Source organism: Tenebrio molitor, chromosome 6, assembly GCF_963966145.1.
Source record: "Tenebrio molitor chromosome 6, icTenMoli1.1, whole genome shotgun sequence".
Classification (NCBI taxonomy): Eukaryota; Metazoa; Arthropoda; class Insecta; order Coleoptera; family Tenebrionidae; genus Tenebrio; species Tenebrio molitor.
In genome coordinates, this window is record NC_091051.1 from 20369288 (window position 1) to 20386743 (window position 17456).

General features: G+C 34.4%; 1 protein-coding gene across 4 annotated transcripts; it reads left to right on the forward strand.

Annotated features, from left to right (window-relative positions):
* Positions 1-467: 467 nt before the first annotated feature.
* On the forward strand, positions 468-16721 carry LOC138132613 (vascular endothelial growth factor receptor 1-like). Of its 4 annotated transcripts, none has more exons than XM_069050180.1 (19): positions 468-685; positions 10268-10407; positions 10465-10660; positions 10743-10876; positions 11269-11440; positions 11808-11953; positions 12008-12176; positions 12347-12943; positions 12997-13176; positions 13226-13378; positions 13428-13552; positions 13690-13849; positions 13906-14160; positions 14211-14435; positions 14487-14655; positions 14711-14871; positions 14927-15213; positions 15265-15476; positions 15666-16721. In XM_069050180.1, the coding sequence occupies exons 1-19, from the start codon at positions 625-627 to the stop codon at positions 16330-16332; spliced, it is 4209 nt and encodes a 1402-aa protein (XP_068906281.1). In that variant the 5' UTR covers positions 468-624; the 3' UTR covers positions 16333-16721. The 4 variants fall into 4 exon arrangements, with proteins under 4 accessions (XP_068906281.1, XP_068906282.1, XP_068906283.1 ...); XM_069050181.1 differs by having other exon boundaries at positions 11278-11440; XM_069050182.1 differs by lacking the exon at positions 11269-11440 and adding an exon at positions 11538-11670.
* Positions 16722-17456: the final 735 nt, after the last annotated feature.

Genomic DNA, 17456 nt, shown 5'->3' on the forward strand with positions numbered 1-17456 from the left:
TTATTTTTTAATACCTATATTGTAACGTCTTGCATCCAAATATCAAACTCATTAAAATCATTGAATATTGTTAGATCAACTACTTCACTTCTATCGTGTCTGTAGTTGCACTGAATTATTTAATTGTTACTTATTTTTAAATCAACTAATGAAATTAATATTAATTAAATCATTATTTATAATGATATGTGTTCTTGTTATTTTCCAGTTGACGTTCTTTGTCTCCTAATTGTGTCCTAAATATTAATTTATATACTTCCTAAACGAAAAGAAACATAATTCAGCCAAACTGATGCAAGATAGAAACTTCCAGCAGCCGAAAGAAATCTTCTTATCACCATTAAACACTCGTACGAACCAAAACAACATTATCTTCTTTTATCTCTGTTACCAGATGCACCAGTGTTCGCACAGTTGCCTAACCAACGGTTATCACGTTTACAATTCCACAAAGCGGTTACGCCTACCATCGATAACGCACAACACGCAGTAGTAGTAGTAAATGCCTTCACGAAGGAGGCGAGATTCGAAACGATGTTGTGCCACATAAACCATTAAAGTTTTATTTTTTTCTAATACGACAAAATTAAATAAACTGTTCATGTGTGTGCTAATTTTATTAATATGGCCATTAAATTTCATACCTGTGTGATCTGTTTCTTCTTTCTTCAACTTTCACTTTTGGGTAAGTGCTTACCCGCATTTTCTTTATATCAATTCACATCGACAATTATTGAAACACATGTATTTTCTGACAAATAAAATACGGCAAAAATATTTTCTTATCTTTTGTGTAGAATGTTAATAAAAGCATGTCCACATTTAAAATCTCCACTTGAAATTAACTAGGCAGATATGACATTTTTAAATTAATTTAATTCCAAGATCAAGTCAAATTTTCACACGATTTCGGTTTTTTGAAAACGGCAAAATCGCCTCAATTGAACTCTTGTTGTTAGCTAAGATTTCTTGAGTAAGAGTCTTGGTATTTAGGTGATTCTGTATTACCTGGCTATGACTAATCTTGTGGATCAAAGGTATTGCGAAATCAACTGCCAATATTTGTCATCTCTTTTATTTATTTATATTTGCTGTGTCAATATTAAATTAATTACTATATTTATTCTGTACCTACCTACTCTTAATTAGTTACCAATTTAATAGTGATAAGAGATATATTTTTTAATTACTAATTTTAATTAATTAATTTTTTATTTAACTCTACAAAAATTTTATTTACCTTATTATATCAACTAACTAAAAACAACCAATATAATAATTTTATTATAAAATTTAAAATACATAGTTAGGAATAAGTTTAAATCAAAGCAATGATTAAAAAGTATTAATCAGCTTTGAATCGATAAAAATATACCCACATATAACATTTTGTAAATGTTACTCTTACGTACAACATATAGAAAAAAAATATGTCTTCTTGCTCTGACGTCATGGGAAGGAAGTGGTCGTGTTGTCTAAATACGCAGTATATCGTTATAAAAAATGTACGCGCCAAATTAACTTTAACGTCATAACCACCATAATCTTATAATTTTATTTATACTCGTAGTATTTTCCCTGTCTCGTTCCCGGATTTGTTTTTTCGGGAGTTAAAATTATTTCTCAAAAAGTTCTCTTTTCGTCTAAACATCTTATCAGTGGTATTTATCTTTAATTTTAAAAAAGTTACTCATGCTGTTTACGAAGAATTTGATAAAAAGGAAGGATGCGGTAAAAACGAATTTTAAGGTTGAGGGTAAAAAAATAAGTATGAATAACTGTAAATTAGATTATACCGTGTGAACAACAATTACTAATTGAGTTGGCAATAAATTCTGGTGACTTTTATGTCATGTTCCAACGAGAAAACTCATTTTATTAATAAAAGAATACAAAAACCAAGACGTTTAAATATGAAATGTATACCAGCTTGCAATAGTGTCAATAAAACAAACCGAAATAGGTACAATTCACAGTCTTGAAAATTTCATGTAAAATTTTTTATTGCCAACTGAAACAGTTATTGTTGCTCACCCTGTACTACGAAAAGATCATTATTCTATAGTAATATCAATATAATATGCGATGAAATGAAAATAAATTCTATGTATCCAACTTAGTAAATACAGTCTAACTAAAACTTAATGATGAGAATAAGAGAATGATAAGAGCTTACAAAAATAATTTTTTAAAGTAACTCGAGAAATTTTAAACAGTTTCTAAAATAAAATATACCCAGTTCTATTATTTTCAGTGACCTTTAGACGGTTCTTTTAGATTTTGCTCCGTATATTTTATGTATGTTTTAAATGTACCCATGTAAAATGAATATTTTCTGATGTTTTAAATTAAAATTAAGTAATTGATAACCAATGCTACCGACAATATTAATTTGCATAATAAAACAACCGCAGTATAAATACAAAAAAATAACTAATGTTTTTAATTAATTTTGACTTTCTAAATACACTTGTGACTCAATACGAGTATCTATATGAAGTCACTGGGTTCGTGTTTCATATTTAAATTTTGTTTAAATAACTCTTATTACTAAAATGCTATCAATATTAATATTGTTATTTATATTTTTTACATTAGTTTTTCTTTTATAAAAGGACACAAATGATGTGTCATCAATTGTTAATTGACGTTCATAAACAAAGAAGCCATCGATTTCATTAATGTCATCGGAAACCGACTTATCGCGGAATCGGGCGATTCAAAATCAAAGAAATTCCTTTTCGAAAGGATTTCCCTTGCCATTCAACGTGGAAACGCTGCAAGCATTCGGGGCACTTTTCCAGATTCCGCAATATTATCAGAAATTTTTGTATTATAAAACAAAAATGTTATGTAATTATGTTATTAATATAAACAAATTCGTTATACAGGTGTTTTTTAAATGCTAGTACAAAAAAAAACTGGGTCATATGGAGATTCTAAAGAGTCCAGAAAACCTTTTTTTAATCGAAAACGGTAGAGATAAATTAACCCTGTCCATGCACATTCTACGCCACAGACCCAACAATAGTAAACAATAAGTTAAACCATAGCAAGCCGACAATGCTATGAACAAAAATAATTAAATAACAATTACGTTTTTAAATACCTTTAATTCAGCACCGTACTGACAATTTTATCCAATATTTAATTTATTTTTATCTCGAAAACGAAAGAACTTTTATTACCACCTATTACCAGTCTTTTTTTGTACTATCATTTAAAAAACACCATGCATGAAGAATTGTAATAAAAAAAAGACATTTTCTCGAGAAAATTATTTCAATGGAATAGTTCTAAATAACTTATTTCCTGGATTTTGTACCTCTTGTATGAAGTGAACAAAAACGTTGATACCTACATAAGTACTAACAAAAATATACTTTTTAATAAGTATCGTAATAAAATAAGTCAGATATCACATTAAAATTTGTTTCACAGTCTAGGACTGGTTTACAAATCTATGAGGGGCATGATAATCAACTCAATTGACCGGGACCAATGGCTTAACGTGACTTCCGAATTACGAGATAGAATATAGCCTTTTTTTTCGCCCTGGGTCTGAATCGAACCTTTCGACCCTCCCGTCCCTGAGCCGAAACGGACTCCCTTAGGCTATATTCTGCTTTTTCTATTTCGTTGTCACAATGAGCATTTTGTGACACTGAAAACACTTTCACAATGCTATGCTATCGAACTCGTTCCTTTAGATAGAGCACTCCTCGCTGCGCTGGTCGTGTCCTAAACCCTCTCGTTCAACAATGACTGTTTTGTGGAACTTGTATAACAATATATTATTATTTACGGCACTTTCAATCTAGTAATCTGAATTGTTTCTCATTCTCGTACTTAGTAAGTATGTATGTATTACGTAATTAATGAATTTAATCTCTAAAATGTAATGGCCAAAAATACATTGTTAGTTTTTCTTTCTCCTTTTGATCATTAAACCTTTTAAATTTTACCAAGCCATTTCAGCAAACACCTCTTAATAACAACAACCTTTACATTTTTTCGAAATTCTTTGTATTGTGATGATTGATTATATTTTACTGTGGACGTAACCTGTTTTAAATGACTCCATATCTAATGATAACGATTGTAATGACTAATGATCTTTGAAATCTCTATGTTTTTAAAATAACAACAAAACTTTTAACATAATAATTCTAATATAGCCTAAGGGAGTCCGTTTCGGCTCAGGGACGCGAGGATCGCGGGTTCGATTCCGACCCAGGGCGGAAAAAAAGGCTTTATTCTGTCTCGTCATTCGGAAGTCACGTTAAGCCATTGGTCCCGGTCTATTAAGTTGGTCATCATGCCCCTCATAGATTTGTAAACCAGTCCTAGACTGTGTAACAACATTTTTATACCCTTATAACGGCAGATTGTTGCTTTTTACGACAACAGATCATAAATGTTTATTTCCATTTTTAAAGTTATCTTAAGTTAACCCACCTCTCTATTAGTGTGTAGGTACTAATTAATTAATTAATTCAAAAGTAATATTAACTGAGAGTTTCTTTTGATACAGGAAACACGTAATGACAACATAGTGAGTACTCCAGGGCAGTTAACTAAAGTACATATTTAGATCTTGAAATACAAAACAAAGGTCAAAATAAAGATAATGAGCAAGAATTAGATTGCAACTAAAATATTTTATGATATTTGTATAGTTATCTTCATTTCAATGATATAAAACTTGAAACGTAAATGTTTAAGAAATTTTCTTAATGTTCTTTCAAGTCGATCAATTTATATAGTGTCAACACCAAAAAATAAAGGAATTATGAGGTTGTAATGATTTGAATACATTACTTTTTCCGCCAAATATTTGAACCTACGCAAAACGGTAACAAATGTGGTCGTGATCGTCATCGAATCGGAGGAGCCCTACGTTGTGATTTTCTTTTGGCGGAAAGGTTCGGAATGCAAACGGTGAGGGTTCCAGTTGGAAGAGTGCCGCAAATAAAAAAAAAACACACATGTGAGGGACGCAAAATACCTTTTATTAAAAATGTCTGTAATAACTTTGATGAAAAAGAAATTGGAACGAATACAAAGGACAGAAATTAAGTTTAACGAAGTACAAGAAATTAACTAGTTGAGTACATCACAAAGATAAACTGCAAGATGAATGCAGCAATATTTAAAATAACAGAAAAACGGGCACATGACAGACAAAATGACAGTTTAAAGCTTGCAAAACAAGTAAACAAATTATAAGGCAGTTATTACAGACAGGGACGGATGAAAAACCCTCCTCAAAAACCGTATCCCAGGTATTACTCATATTTTACAATTCGATTAATGACAAAAACAATGTTTAACTCGGAACTACGCGGTCAAGGTACGCCAACGGGAACTTAGAGCTGGAGGTAACAAACTTTCGGCCGCGAGGGGACTCAGAAAATCTGAATCGTCTTGAAAGCAGCGACATTTATAGGTACTCGGGGTATCGCGTGTCGGACTACTGTGTACCGACCCATTTCCGAGTGATATAAGCGTTCGGGGTTGTACGATGAGCTTCTCAGAGTCGCGTAGAGCAGAACTTGTTCCACCTTCCCCAACCAACCGTTTCCGACAAACTCCCAAGATCCCTATAACTGCGACGGGGGCTTCACGTCAGCTTCTCAGAGTCGCATACAGCAGAACTTGTACCACCTCCGTTATACGGTCCTACATAACCGTCGCCCCCACGGGAATTTGACTAAACAACCCCTCCGACCTCCTGAATGTCACCTAGCCCCCATGTGATCGTACTTACAACATTTTACCTTTAACTTTTCCGAAATCTAGCAACACAGAGCGCAACATTAAACAATGATAAAATAAGCAAAACAAAACGTAACATTAAACAATGGAAATAAAAGAGAACAAAACGCGAGGTTAAATAACGATAAAATAAAACGCTTTAAAAGGAATACCATACTCGCTGGCAATACTAAACAAAAAATATGGCGGGTCGAGTGCCGTTAGAAAATGTTAGTGAAAGAAAAACAAAATGGACGCACGCGGTCCGGACGACGGCTACTAATCTTCGAAATTAACAGATTGTCAAAAATGGACCTCCCGGGAGAAATTTAGGGATAATGCTTAAAATTAACAAATGGACGCCTCTTAACGAAACAGCATGCAACAAAATGAAATCTACAACATACCCTTACCACGTGGTCCTGGTCCCAAAACAAAACACAAAAAAAAGGCAACGAAAGTGGGATAAATTACCCAGGTGAATTAAAAACGTTGAATTCTTCAGGGGGACACAAAATATATACTCGGAACGGTAGTGTAATCGGTTCAGATGTAACTTACTGATTTTTGGAATATTGGATCGCTCTTCGCAAGGTCTGTCCGTTTCGAAAAACCAAACAAAAGTGAACTACCCCCTTCAACCACCCGCGCGAGCCCGTTTCCTCCCCGCTATATTTCCGCTAGTAGTTCCCAGTCTAACCGCTAGTACCTTCACATTTGGCGCGCTGTTGTGGCGGTACCGGAAACTTAAATTTAAATTTTAAACTGGGTCACTACAAGGTACAAGAGAATATATACTATACAGAGAGTTAGAGTAATGACCTACTAAAATACGCTAACAGAACAGTGACAACATTGGTGCATACCAACCGATGTTGCCAAGTTTGCTTATTTTGAAATGTCTATAACTTGGAAACTAGCCAAAGGAAAAAAAAATTACAACAAAATTGAACTCAACTCTTCAAATAGTTTAACCCCTCAAGAGATTGGGCGCCATTTTTGAGACACCCTGTATGTATAACTATATTCAATAGCAATGTCCCGAGTGCCTGTCAAATTCTCGATAATTTAATTTTGTCGAGTGCGAGAAGCGCACGTTTGGAATTTATGAGACAATTTGACATGCACGAGAGGATAATTTGGCAGACTGTTTCCTGAGAAAAATGTAAAGTAAGTACATACAAATAATTTTAGATTATATCATTAAGAGTAGAAGTGAGTCTTTCTGTGCTCAGCCCAGAGATTGAAGACCGAGACGAAGTCGAGGTCGCAACTGGGCGAAGCACAAAAAGACTTACTGCTACTGCAGGGTTATTCTAAATGATTGTAGTCCAAGTACCTAGGTGTAAAAACTAAATGTAAAATGTATGGTTGCCCCTCCATATAAAAAACATCAAAATGATGTGAATAAGTGAGTACACACCGTTCACACACATGAGGTAAATTGGGTGCAAAACAACTCAATATTTTTAGAATTGGTTGCAAAACAACTCAATATCCTCATCACTGCACTTTTCACGTAAAAAATGACAGTGACAGCGACAAAAATTGACAGTTCACATGAAAGCGGCAAAATTTCATAAGATGGGCATGGCCTCCTTCGACTACAATAATTTAGAATAACCCTGTACTTTATCTTCAAGCGGATTCCAAAAAAAAAATTGGATATGAACTCATTTATTGAGTTTTCTTTTCTTGCAGTTACAATTATCAATTTTGCAGTTGTCAAATTTTAATCCCTACTTCCCTTGTAATATTATTGGTATTTGAAGTTTCGATAATATTAATAAAGTCTACAACGCTATCTAAATTATCCGATGTACTTTCCGCAAATTTCCAAGTGAAACTTTCCCAAAATCGTGAATGATCGCGATTAGTTATTTTTAGTATCCGGAACTTCTACGAAGATAGCAGAGCCCCAATTGACAAGCGCCAGGCACACCTAGTAGAAACATAACCTACAATAATAATTTCATAATTCTTCCTCTACGGAAATCAGAAATTGTACCTTTGTAGCCAGATTCTTTTCATCAGGAGCATTATGTACAGTAAATTCATTTTTGTAATGACGAACTAGCTGGAACTTTTTTTTTGTTAGATTTTTTACAAAATAAATAAAAGTTAGACAGTTGGCAATGATTTCAATTGTCATATTATTGTCGCTGCCACAATGAATGAATTTCCAAAACGAAGTAGAGCATCAATAACTAAGCAGACGAAGCAGCACATTTTAAAGGCTTTCAACGAAATAAAAGAAATCACTCACGGAGATAATGGAAACGTAATAAAAAAGTACAAAATTGTAGAAACAAATAACGTGACCCATAACCTATCTTTTTAAAAGCCCAAATTCGCGGTAGAAAGGTGTGTTCACAAGACAAAAGTTACTAAATTCAGTAACTCTACTTCCTCATTACAAAAATGAATTTACTATAGAAATCGTAGACTTTTCGGGACTTTGGTGGGATTAGATCCTGCATAGAGTTTGCCGCGATCTACGTCAATTCTGGAGGCGTGAAATGCATTTCTTTTTTGACGACATCGGACATACTTCAGTTATTCGCTAAGTATAACAAAAATTATCAAAACGTGAATAGCGAACGATTACAACTTACCACTGTTTACTTTTTAATACTGAACGGCCGTCCTGCTATTTTTGATTTTGACATCTGGCATCCATTCACCCCATTCGCCCATGACAGGCGACTCGTGTTACATCACAATGGAACCGGTTAAATATTGGATAATAGTTTCGTTTATTCCCATTTTTAGAGGGATAATTTAATTATTAATTATTTTGTATAAGTAATAATTGTAATTGATAAATAAATTGTGACAACTGTAGACACTTCTACTCCTAGGACTTGAAATATTTCTACTCCACTCTCAAAAAAAGTCGCTTTAAGATAAACATAATACAGTGTTTAAAAATTGGTTTTTCTTTAAATTTCTATGCGGTCATTGACGGTCATCACTCATCAGTCATCACATTTGCACTGAATTGGTATCTAAGGTGATTTATTGATAACAGTTTTGTTCTATTAAAAAAAACATCTATAATTAATTGCACTAGTGCAGTAGGTATTATAAAATATTACAGCTTCTTGGCTGTCTTAAATTTTTCTAAGGAAATAGTCAAGATTAACTAGGGACATTTAAAAGATGTTAGAAGAAAATACTGTGACAGAATTTTTACGAAGAAATCTAAAATTCTGCAGCAATAAAAGGCGTTTTTAACATCATTAAACTTCATTTACTCATACTTCTGATCAAACATAATTCTTCTCAGATTTAATGTTATTCATTTTAGCTCTTTGAGATGTAGATAAACACCGTTCACGTTGTTTTGGCATAATAGGAGGCCATGATTTATTTTTTTAACGTTGGACACATTGTTTGATTTCCATCACTAAAGTGCCTGACATGCGGACCTTTCAAAATGAACATAACATGTTGCTGAATTTCCCGCGATGTCTGAGTATTCTTCTATTGCAAACTAGTAAAACTGACATTGCTAGCTATTGACGCTATTTATAACCTCAAATTTAGAAAACCATAACCTAATTCAACAGACAGCTTTACTACCAAATTAAATGCAAAGTTTCCATGGCCTCCCATTATGCCAAAACAACATGAATGCATTTTACTCAGTATTTTTCGCCATTAGTGTTTGCTTCTTGAATTGGTCACAATCAATAATTGTAAATGTTAAATCAGAATAATACATGTTTGACACCAAAATACCACACTTGTTTTACTTCCTCAAGATCTCCGACATAAAAGAAATTGGTAATATTTGTCCTTGATAATTTATCAGTAAGTGATAACGATAACAGCTACAGACAGACCATTTATTTAGTGTACCTAGACCGGAATCTCTGCAAATATAAAATTGCAATGTTGGTTTGTTGAGCTAATACTTTCCCAAAACGAAGGAATGATAAACATCTCCTTATCATAAACGAATTATGTAATCATTCTAAAGAGTTTTTATCTATTCGATAACATTTTAAAATCATTGAAAGAAAACTTTACATGAAGTGACATTGATAAAAGGATTATTTTTCACTTATAAACGTAATGATTACAGTCGAGTTGCATTCCACAATCCCTTGTAATTATAAACACATTAAATAATTATTTTGCGTAGTTTTTATCATTACGTAAGTATGGTTTAGGAAAATTAAAACAAGAGCGGCCGTGTTACACCCACATGTGACAGGAGACACCAATCAGCACTCGACAAGGCCAATTCATTCTAATACGAATTTCATTACTTATCGATCGTCATTTGTTTGTCGAAATAACCAAACAATTGACACACACAGCTACAAGCAGTTAGTCTATCATTTTTCTAACAGTCTAAACAAAACAAATGCTATCGGAAGGAAACAGTAGCCTACTCGAATCTGATAGAAAATCTAACACATCCTCTTACTGATAGAGCTTTCCAAGCCTCAGTTATCCAAAAATAAATTTGGTCATTTGAACATTTCGTTATTAATTTCAGGAAATATTTTTGTGTCTTCGTTCGAACATGTCAAGCCCGAAATCCTGTCAGAGTACGAGACCATTGTCGAAAGAGGTGACAACTTCACTGTGATATGTCAAGGAAATGCGCCTTTGAAGTGGACAATACCCACCATTACAGTAATTTTTAAGTACTTACTAAACCGACAGTTGAATTCACATTTTTTTAAATTTAAGGATCCGAAATATTCAGAATGGACGACTACACAGGTCGTAGACGTGTCACCTAAGGACGACATCAAATTCAAATATGCCAGCAGACTTTTTTTACGAAACATCACTTATTTGTATACTGGATTTTATAAGTGTCACGGAAAAGACGTTGATCCTTCTGACGAAGATTTTGTCGCAGTCATTTATTTATTTGTCAGTGGTAAGATTTAATTTTGCCAAACAATTTAAATCTCTTAATTATTTCAATTTATCCTTAAATTTTAACAATGTTTTGGTTGTAGATAAAGACCACTTGTCCGTCGGTGGTGCAGACGTCGATACTGTTTTAGTAACACAATTCAGTGAAGCCGTTTTACCTTGTAGACCAACGTCTCCAGATGTTACTGTAGAGCTTACTCTGATAACTGGGGAAAAGGTAACTTTAGTTGAGATTTCTTATATACTTGACAAAATGCTGTACAAAAAAGTGCAAATGATGAGATCCTATGGAACTGAAAAAACTGAACAAAATAAAAATAATTGAATAAATCTTTGATTAAAATAACAAATCAAGATCCCAAATTTACAGTTTTACGCATACCTAAACCGTTTTGTAATGTGTTTCTGTTCCGCTATTTTTGTAGATTTTTTCATACACACCTCACAAAGCTTAATGTAACATAACCCTCCATCCAACATCTTGCTTTGTTTCTTTAATTACTTTTCTTTAACCGCTTCCGGATTGTACATAATTTCTATTAACAACCGGAAGTACTCTAGATCACCTGGATTACTAACACTCATGTAGTTGTACAACTTATCTAATAGAAACCTAAGGTCTTTTTGGGTCCTATCGATGAAGAGGGAATCTTGTACCGGTACCATCCTCACTACGGCTTCATTACTAACAACACAAAACAAACCGAAATAATCATATACACCTGCAGCTTCTTCTGGAATTCCACCAGTGAAAATAAAACGGTCATATTGGAAGTGGAACGTACGTATGGTACCAGAAACAAACCCTCGCGAAAATTCACTGACCACCAAACGAGCAATTTTCGCTGGGGTTGTAACACTATTGTTTTATTTTACAGAAAAACGCCACATATGACCCGAAAACTGGATTTAGATTTTACGTTGCTGATGCAAGCGACGACTCAATATACTATTGCACTTTTTCACGTGGAGATTTTGAGGTCGATTTATTAGTATATCTAAAAGTAATTCGTAAGTAATTGTTACGATAATGTCTGTGGGTTTGGAGCTTTCTGTCTAGTCCAGTTTCGGTGTTGGTTTGGTGCTTTGTTTCCTTTTCTGTTTTTGAAATAGGTACTTTTTTCTTACTATTCTCGACAAACTTACAGCAATGACGCATTCCGTACCTAAACCTCTGCTGGAAGAGATCAGTGGAGGCCACACAGTTGTTGGTGAAAAGCTGGTTTTGAGTTGTAAAATAAAAACACAGATTTACGTTACGATCGTTTGGATCACACCGACAGGACCACCCGATGTAAGTACTTCGTCGTATTTAAAGCTGTTTGTTTAAGTTAAAATTATGATAAAGGCCACGCGCATGGAGACATCCCCCCAGAGAAAGAGTATCGACGCTTCCAGTGTTGTGCAAGAACTTACCATCAATCAGACCACTCTAAAGGATAAAGGAGTTTATTATTGCAACGTCAGCGATAATCAAAACCACTTTAGCGTGAACAGCATCAACATCACCATTTACGGTATATTAGATCAACTGATCATTTCATACAAATGTCGAATCATCTTAAGTAATGTCAAATTTCGGTATAGTTTAACACGTTGTAAACGCAGAAGATGGTATTCAGCATGAGCTACTTTAAATAACACTATAACAAAACAACAATAAAGAAACTGTTTTTTTTTTGCGTAGGACCTAAAGAACACTTTATCAATCTAACTGAAGAAAACAACGTGTACGACATTTCTGTCATAGCCGGCGAACCTGTAGTCCGGTGGCGTATCGACGTCCAAGGCCATCCCCAACCTAAGCTCAACTGGCTGAGTAACAACAACGAAACAATACCTGAACATATGACCGATAAATATGTCATAAATATGACACTAACTGAGGCGATTCTTGAAATCAAAGACGTGGCCATAACCGATTATGGACACTACACTCTAGTTGCCGAAAATAAATTCGAAACAAAAACTCTAGTATTGTTTCTGAATGTGACCGACAAACCAACTGTGATTATAGAAGCCGACACTTTTCACATGGTTAACCAAAACGCATCCATCAAGTGCATAGTAGCCGCTTATCCTACGCCTACCATATATTGGTCATTCAAGCCTTGTCTCGATAATTCGTGCACGTTTCAGCAGATCAACGAGAGCTCATCTGCGACAAACGGTCTCCAGATCATTTCTCGCGTTTCTATCAAGTCGCTGAATACAGGTTTGGTAAAGTGTTTAGCCAGAAACTCAATTGGAGAGGATTCGTTAGTTCAAACTTTATATGTCACAGGTAAGTACCTATTCCAAAGAAAAAGAAGAAAACAACTATGAGTTGGATTTTAGATGTTAGAAACGGTTTCGACATCTTCGGTTTTGATAGTACCGTCATTCTCAATGCCGAAAATGATGAGGCTGTGATTGCTGTTGGTGAGAATGTCCAAATGATTTGCGGAGCCTCCGTTTACAATTACACCACAGACATGAAGTGGAAGCGTGATGATAAGTTGATAGAGACTAGTGATCGTAATTGACACAAACTAGTGATTTTCAAGTTTTTCAAATACTTTTGTAGGATACAGGATTGACGTCAGTCATACGGATTATTCGGACCGTTTAATTTTGAATATGCCAAAAGTCAAATTCGTTGACGCAGGCCGCTACAGTTGCCTGGTTAAAACTAAGAATGGTAAAACTGTTTACAAAAATATGACGCTACAGGTGTCAGGTAAGACCTTTTTCGTATGATGTTCGTTTCACGACTTTTGACTTCACAGAGCCATCAAAACCAGTGATCAAAAATACTAATATGAACAAAGATATGGAGATAACTTTACCTAATCGTGTAGAATTTTTCTGTAAAGTTTGGGGTGTTCCTAAACCAACAGTCACTTGGTTTGCGGTAAGATTATTGTTCTGTTCTTTGATAATACCTACAACTATTGAGTAGGTATTACATTTTGTTTCCTAAAAATACGAATTATTTAAAGATAAATTCTTGTTCTCACTAAAATCATATTATACTTATTATATTTTTAGAACGATGAAATTATACATCCTTCCCGCAAAATTTATATAAGAGACAGCAACCAAAGGATTCACTTTTCGTCGCTTGAATTTCAGGACGAAGGGACGTACAAATGCGTAGCTTCAAATAAAGTAGGAAAAGTTTCTAAACAGATAAATTTGAAATTCAAGAGTAATGTTAAAAAACAAGTGTACCGGAATAAATCAAACTAATCAAGTTTTTTTTAGACAAGCCGCGGACAGACCAGATGCTAAAAATAGTAATTAGCTGTTTGGTAATATTCGTAATTGTGATTTTAATTTATATAGGATTTAAAATCCGCAAAGAAAAGAAATTGCAAAGGGAACTAAGGATTGCTGGATTAGCAAATTTCGAAAAGGGAGCTTTAGAAAATCTGAATCCTGAGTTGGGAATTGACGACCAAGCCGAACTTCTGCCTTATGACAAGAAGTGGGAATTTCCTATAGAAAAACTCAAACTAGGTTAGACAACATTTAGAGAATGAAAAATTCATAATAATTGTTTGCTTTAGGGAAACAACTAGGCTCGGGTGCCTTTGGAGTCGTCATGAAAGGTGTAGCCAAAGGTATAATCGACGGTGAAGAAAACACCACAGTTGCTGTCAAAATGGTAAAAAAGAATGCCGGTCACACCTACATCAAAGCCTTAGCGTCAGAGCTCAAAATCATGGTACACTTGGGCAAACACCTAAATGTGGTTAATTTACTAGGTGCTTGTACGAAGAACGTTGCCAAAAGTTCGTTCTACAAATCGTTCGATTTCAACTTTTCTTAATATTTTCTTTTAGGAGAATTACTTGTGATAGTAGAATTTTGTCGTTATGGCAATCTTCAAAATTATTTATTGCGTCATCGGGATAATTTTGTTGATCAAGTCAACCCCAAAACTGGTCATATCGATTACACCATTGGACAAGAAATACTAGAGAGAACGTATTCTGTGTCTAGTAACAGAAGGTAATTTTGTGGTGTATTTAAAATGATTGGTACTAAAGTCGTTCAAAATTTTTAGTAATTCTCAGTCGCCATACATGAAATATGCCGCACTCTCATTTTCAAACAATCAAAGTGGTAGTTCTCAGGTACCACAAATGATTGATTACAGAGCTGAAAATTACAACGGTGCTACCGGTAAAACCGACGTTACAACTGTTTCGATGTCGCCGAATTCAGGTAATTAGGACCCATAAACTCTTTGTCTTTATAATGTTGTTGCGTACTGAACTAGGTGATGATGAGGTGGTCCTAAGTAATAACAGCAGTGTTCAACCAGAGTGGCGTTCGAATTACCGCGGCGACTACAGAGGAAACGTCAAACCAATTTGTACTACAGATCTCTTGGCATGGGCTTTCCAAGTGTCCAGAGGAATGGAATATTTAGCGTCACGCAGAGTTCTTCATGGCGATCTGGCGGCAAGAAATATCTTATTAGCAGACAACAACGTAGTGAAAATTTGTGATTTTGGGCTTGCCAAAAGCATGTATAAAAGTGATAACTATAAAAAGAAAGGAGACGTAAGTGTTTATTGTGGTGATTCAAACAAATGATGATTTTGGTTGAAACAGGGACCTCTACCGGTAAAATGGATGGCAATCGAATCTATCAGAGACAAAGTTTTTTCCACCCAATCAGACGTTTGGTCCTTCGGCATTGTCCTGTGGGAGTTCTTTTCGCTGGCGAGAACTCCTTATCCTGGAATGGAAGCCGACGAGAGACTTTACAACAAACTTCTAGATGGCTACAGGATGGAATCGCCAGAGTACTCACCAAAAGAAATGTAAGTACATATGTATATGTGATTGATTATCATCAGGATAATTATATTTAATCAGGCCGTTTGGTTTCTTTAACATCAGTGTCTTAATAAATGGAAAAAAAAAACTTTTGTGAAAAAAAACCTCAAACTGTCAGTAGATATTTTAGAAGTTTTTGCACACTATCCAGACCTATTTTATTTTTATACCAGATACAAGATGATGCTAGACTGTTGGCAAGCCAAGCCTCTGGCAAGACCCACCTTCATGAAACTGTCCGAAAGGATAGGTTCGTTGCTGGAAGACACCGTTCGAAAGCACTACATCGATCTGAACGATCCTTATCTTCTAATGAACACTCAATGGCTCGAAGAAGGCCACAGTGATTACCTTGCAATGGTGAATCCACCAAATTTTGAGAATCTGTCGTCTCCCCAGTATGTGAATGATTTACCACCTAACGAAGGCACTCCCGGTTACCTCTGCATGAAATCTGCAAACATCTTCAGTCCGAGAGCTGATGATTCTCGAGTCTTCGATTTCGAAGTTACCGGAAAAGGAAAGAAAGAAAAGAAACCGGAAGGCGGAACAGGAAACGAACTAGTTCCGATGCTCCCGATCAATAATGACTCTGACTGCGACAGTTCGAGTTGCAATAGTCCTGTCGTACCGAACAGTTTTTCAAATCCTTCTTATCATCTCCCACCTATTGTGGAGAAGAACCAAGTGAACTCTGACAGTGATAATTACGTAAACATGCCACAAAGCAAAAGTGTGTTAAAAGACACCAATCCTTTCGTTACTAAATTGGGAAAAGATCTAAAAGACGCGAATTACGTTAACAGTAACAGTAGAGACTGGGAAAGTATAAAGTTATAAATCATTACAATTATATTTATGATTTTATTCATGTCATCGTTATTATTATGGATTTTTTACTGTATTACATATTTATCTTTGAACTGAAGATGAAGATAATTACACTGTATATTACATAATTTTCTATCATGTGCCAAAGATTTCGTAAATATGTGTACCTTAATGTATATATTTTAAACCTTTTGTGCGTACAAATACTTTATTAAAAATAATAAAATTTCAGGCTTAAGTATTTATAATTTCATTTAATACTAATTATATACATAGAAGCATTTGAAGTTATTAATGAAATTGGAAATATCAGAAAAGTGTACCTATACAAAAGAAATGAAATATGTATACTTAATTTTATCGATATTTTTTTATACGAAATAAAATGTTTTTTTTAATTCTCTGTGTATTTATGTTGATTTTTGATTTTCTGGATTTTTATTTATAAATCGAAAGTGTTCAGTACTTAGGTACTTCGTAACTGCCACTTTACCAATGTCATGTAGCGGTCATGAGCATGACTCATGGGCTAGATACTGGTTTATCAGTTATCACCCATACCGCCCGGGTTCGATTCCCTGTTAAATCATCAGGTTTTTTCAAATCACTACCATCTTTCGGGAGGAGATGTAAAGCTGTCGGTCCCAACTACTTACTTAGTAGTGGTCGTTAGGTAGTTAGAGACGCTTGCGCCACCTGAAAACTTCTAGCACTTGGCCTTAGCCAGAAGGTATACGATTATTTTTTTTTTTACCAACGTCTTAAAATAAAAATTCAGTCTTCTTTGTAATAGCCTATTTATTAGGTATTGTTGAAGAATTATTGTTAAAATTTATCACAAAACAATTAAGCCTGGTGATTACACTAACTCTTTTCAGAACATATTTACGAGAAATTTTGCTTTTTTCGGAAAAATACAAAAAAATGAACAATGGACCTGGACCTTACTTACCTAGTAGTTGATAACTAGTAAAAGAATAATTATAATCCAGTAACTGTGGATGATTCTTAATAATTTTCTTCCAGCTAGCTGAAATTTAGAATATACATATTTTCAGTTAGTGGGTAAAAATAATGTATCAAAAGCACCCATCAGTGAATTGTACGGAAAGAATTTACTGTAAGTAACTAAG

Bases quoted from the DNA above. Each gene is read 5' to 3' on its own strand.
- LOC138132613 (XM_069050180.1), top strand. From the start codon at position 625: ATGGCCATTAAATTTCATACCTGTGTGATCTGTTTCTTCTTTCTTCAA. The intron at 10,877-11,268 runs GTAACTTTAGTT...CTTATCTAATAG, and splicing joins CTCTGATAACTGGGGAAAAG to AAACCTAAGGTCTTTTTGGG. The intron at 15,477-15,665 runs GTAAGTACATAT...TTTTTATACCAG, and splicing joins GAGTACTCACCAAAAGAAAT to ATACAAGATGATGCTAGACT.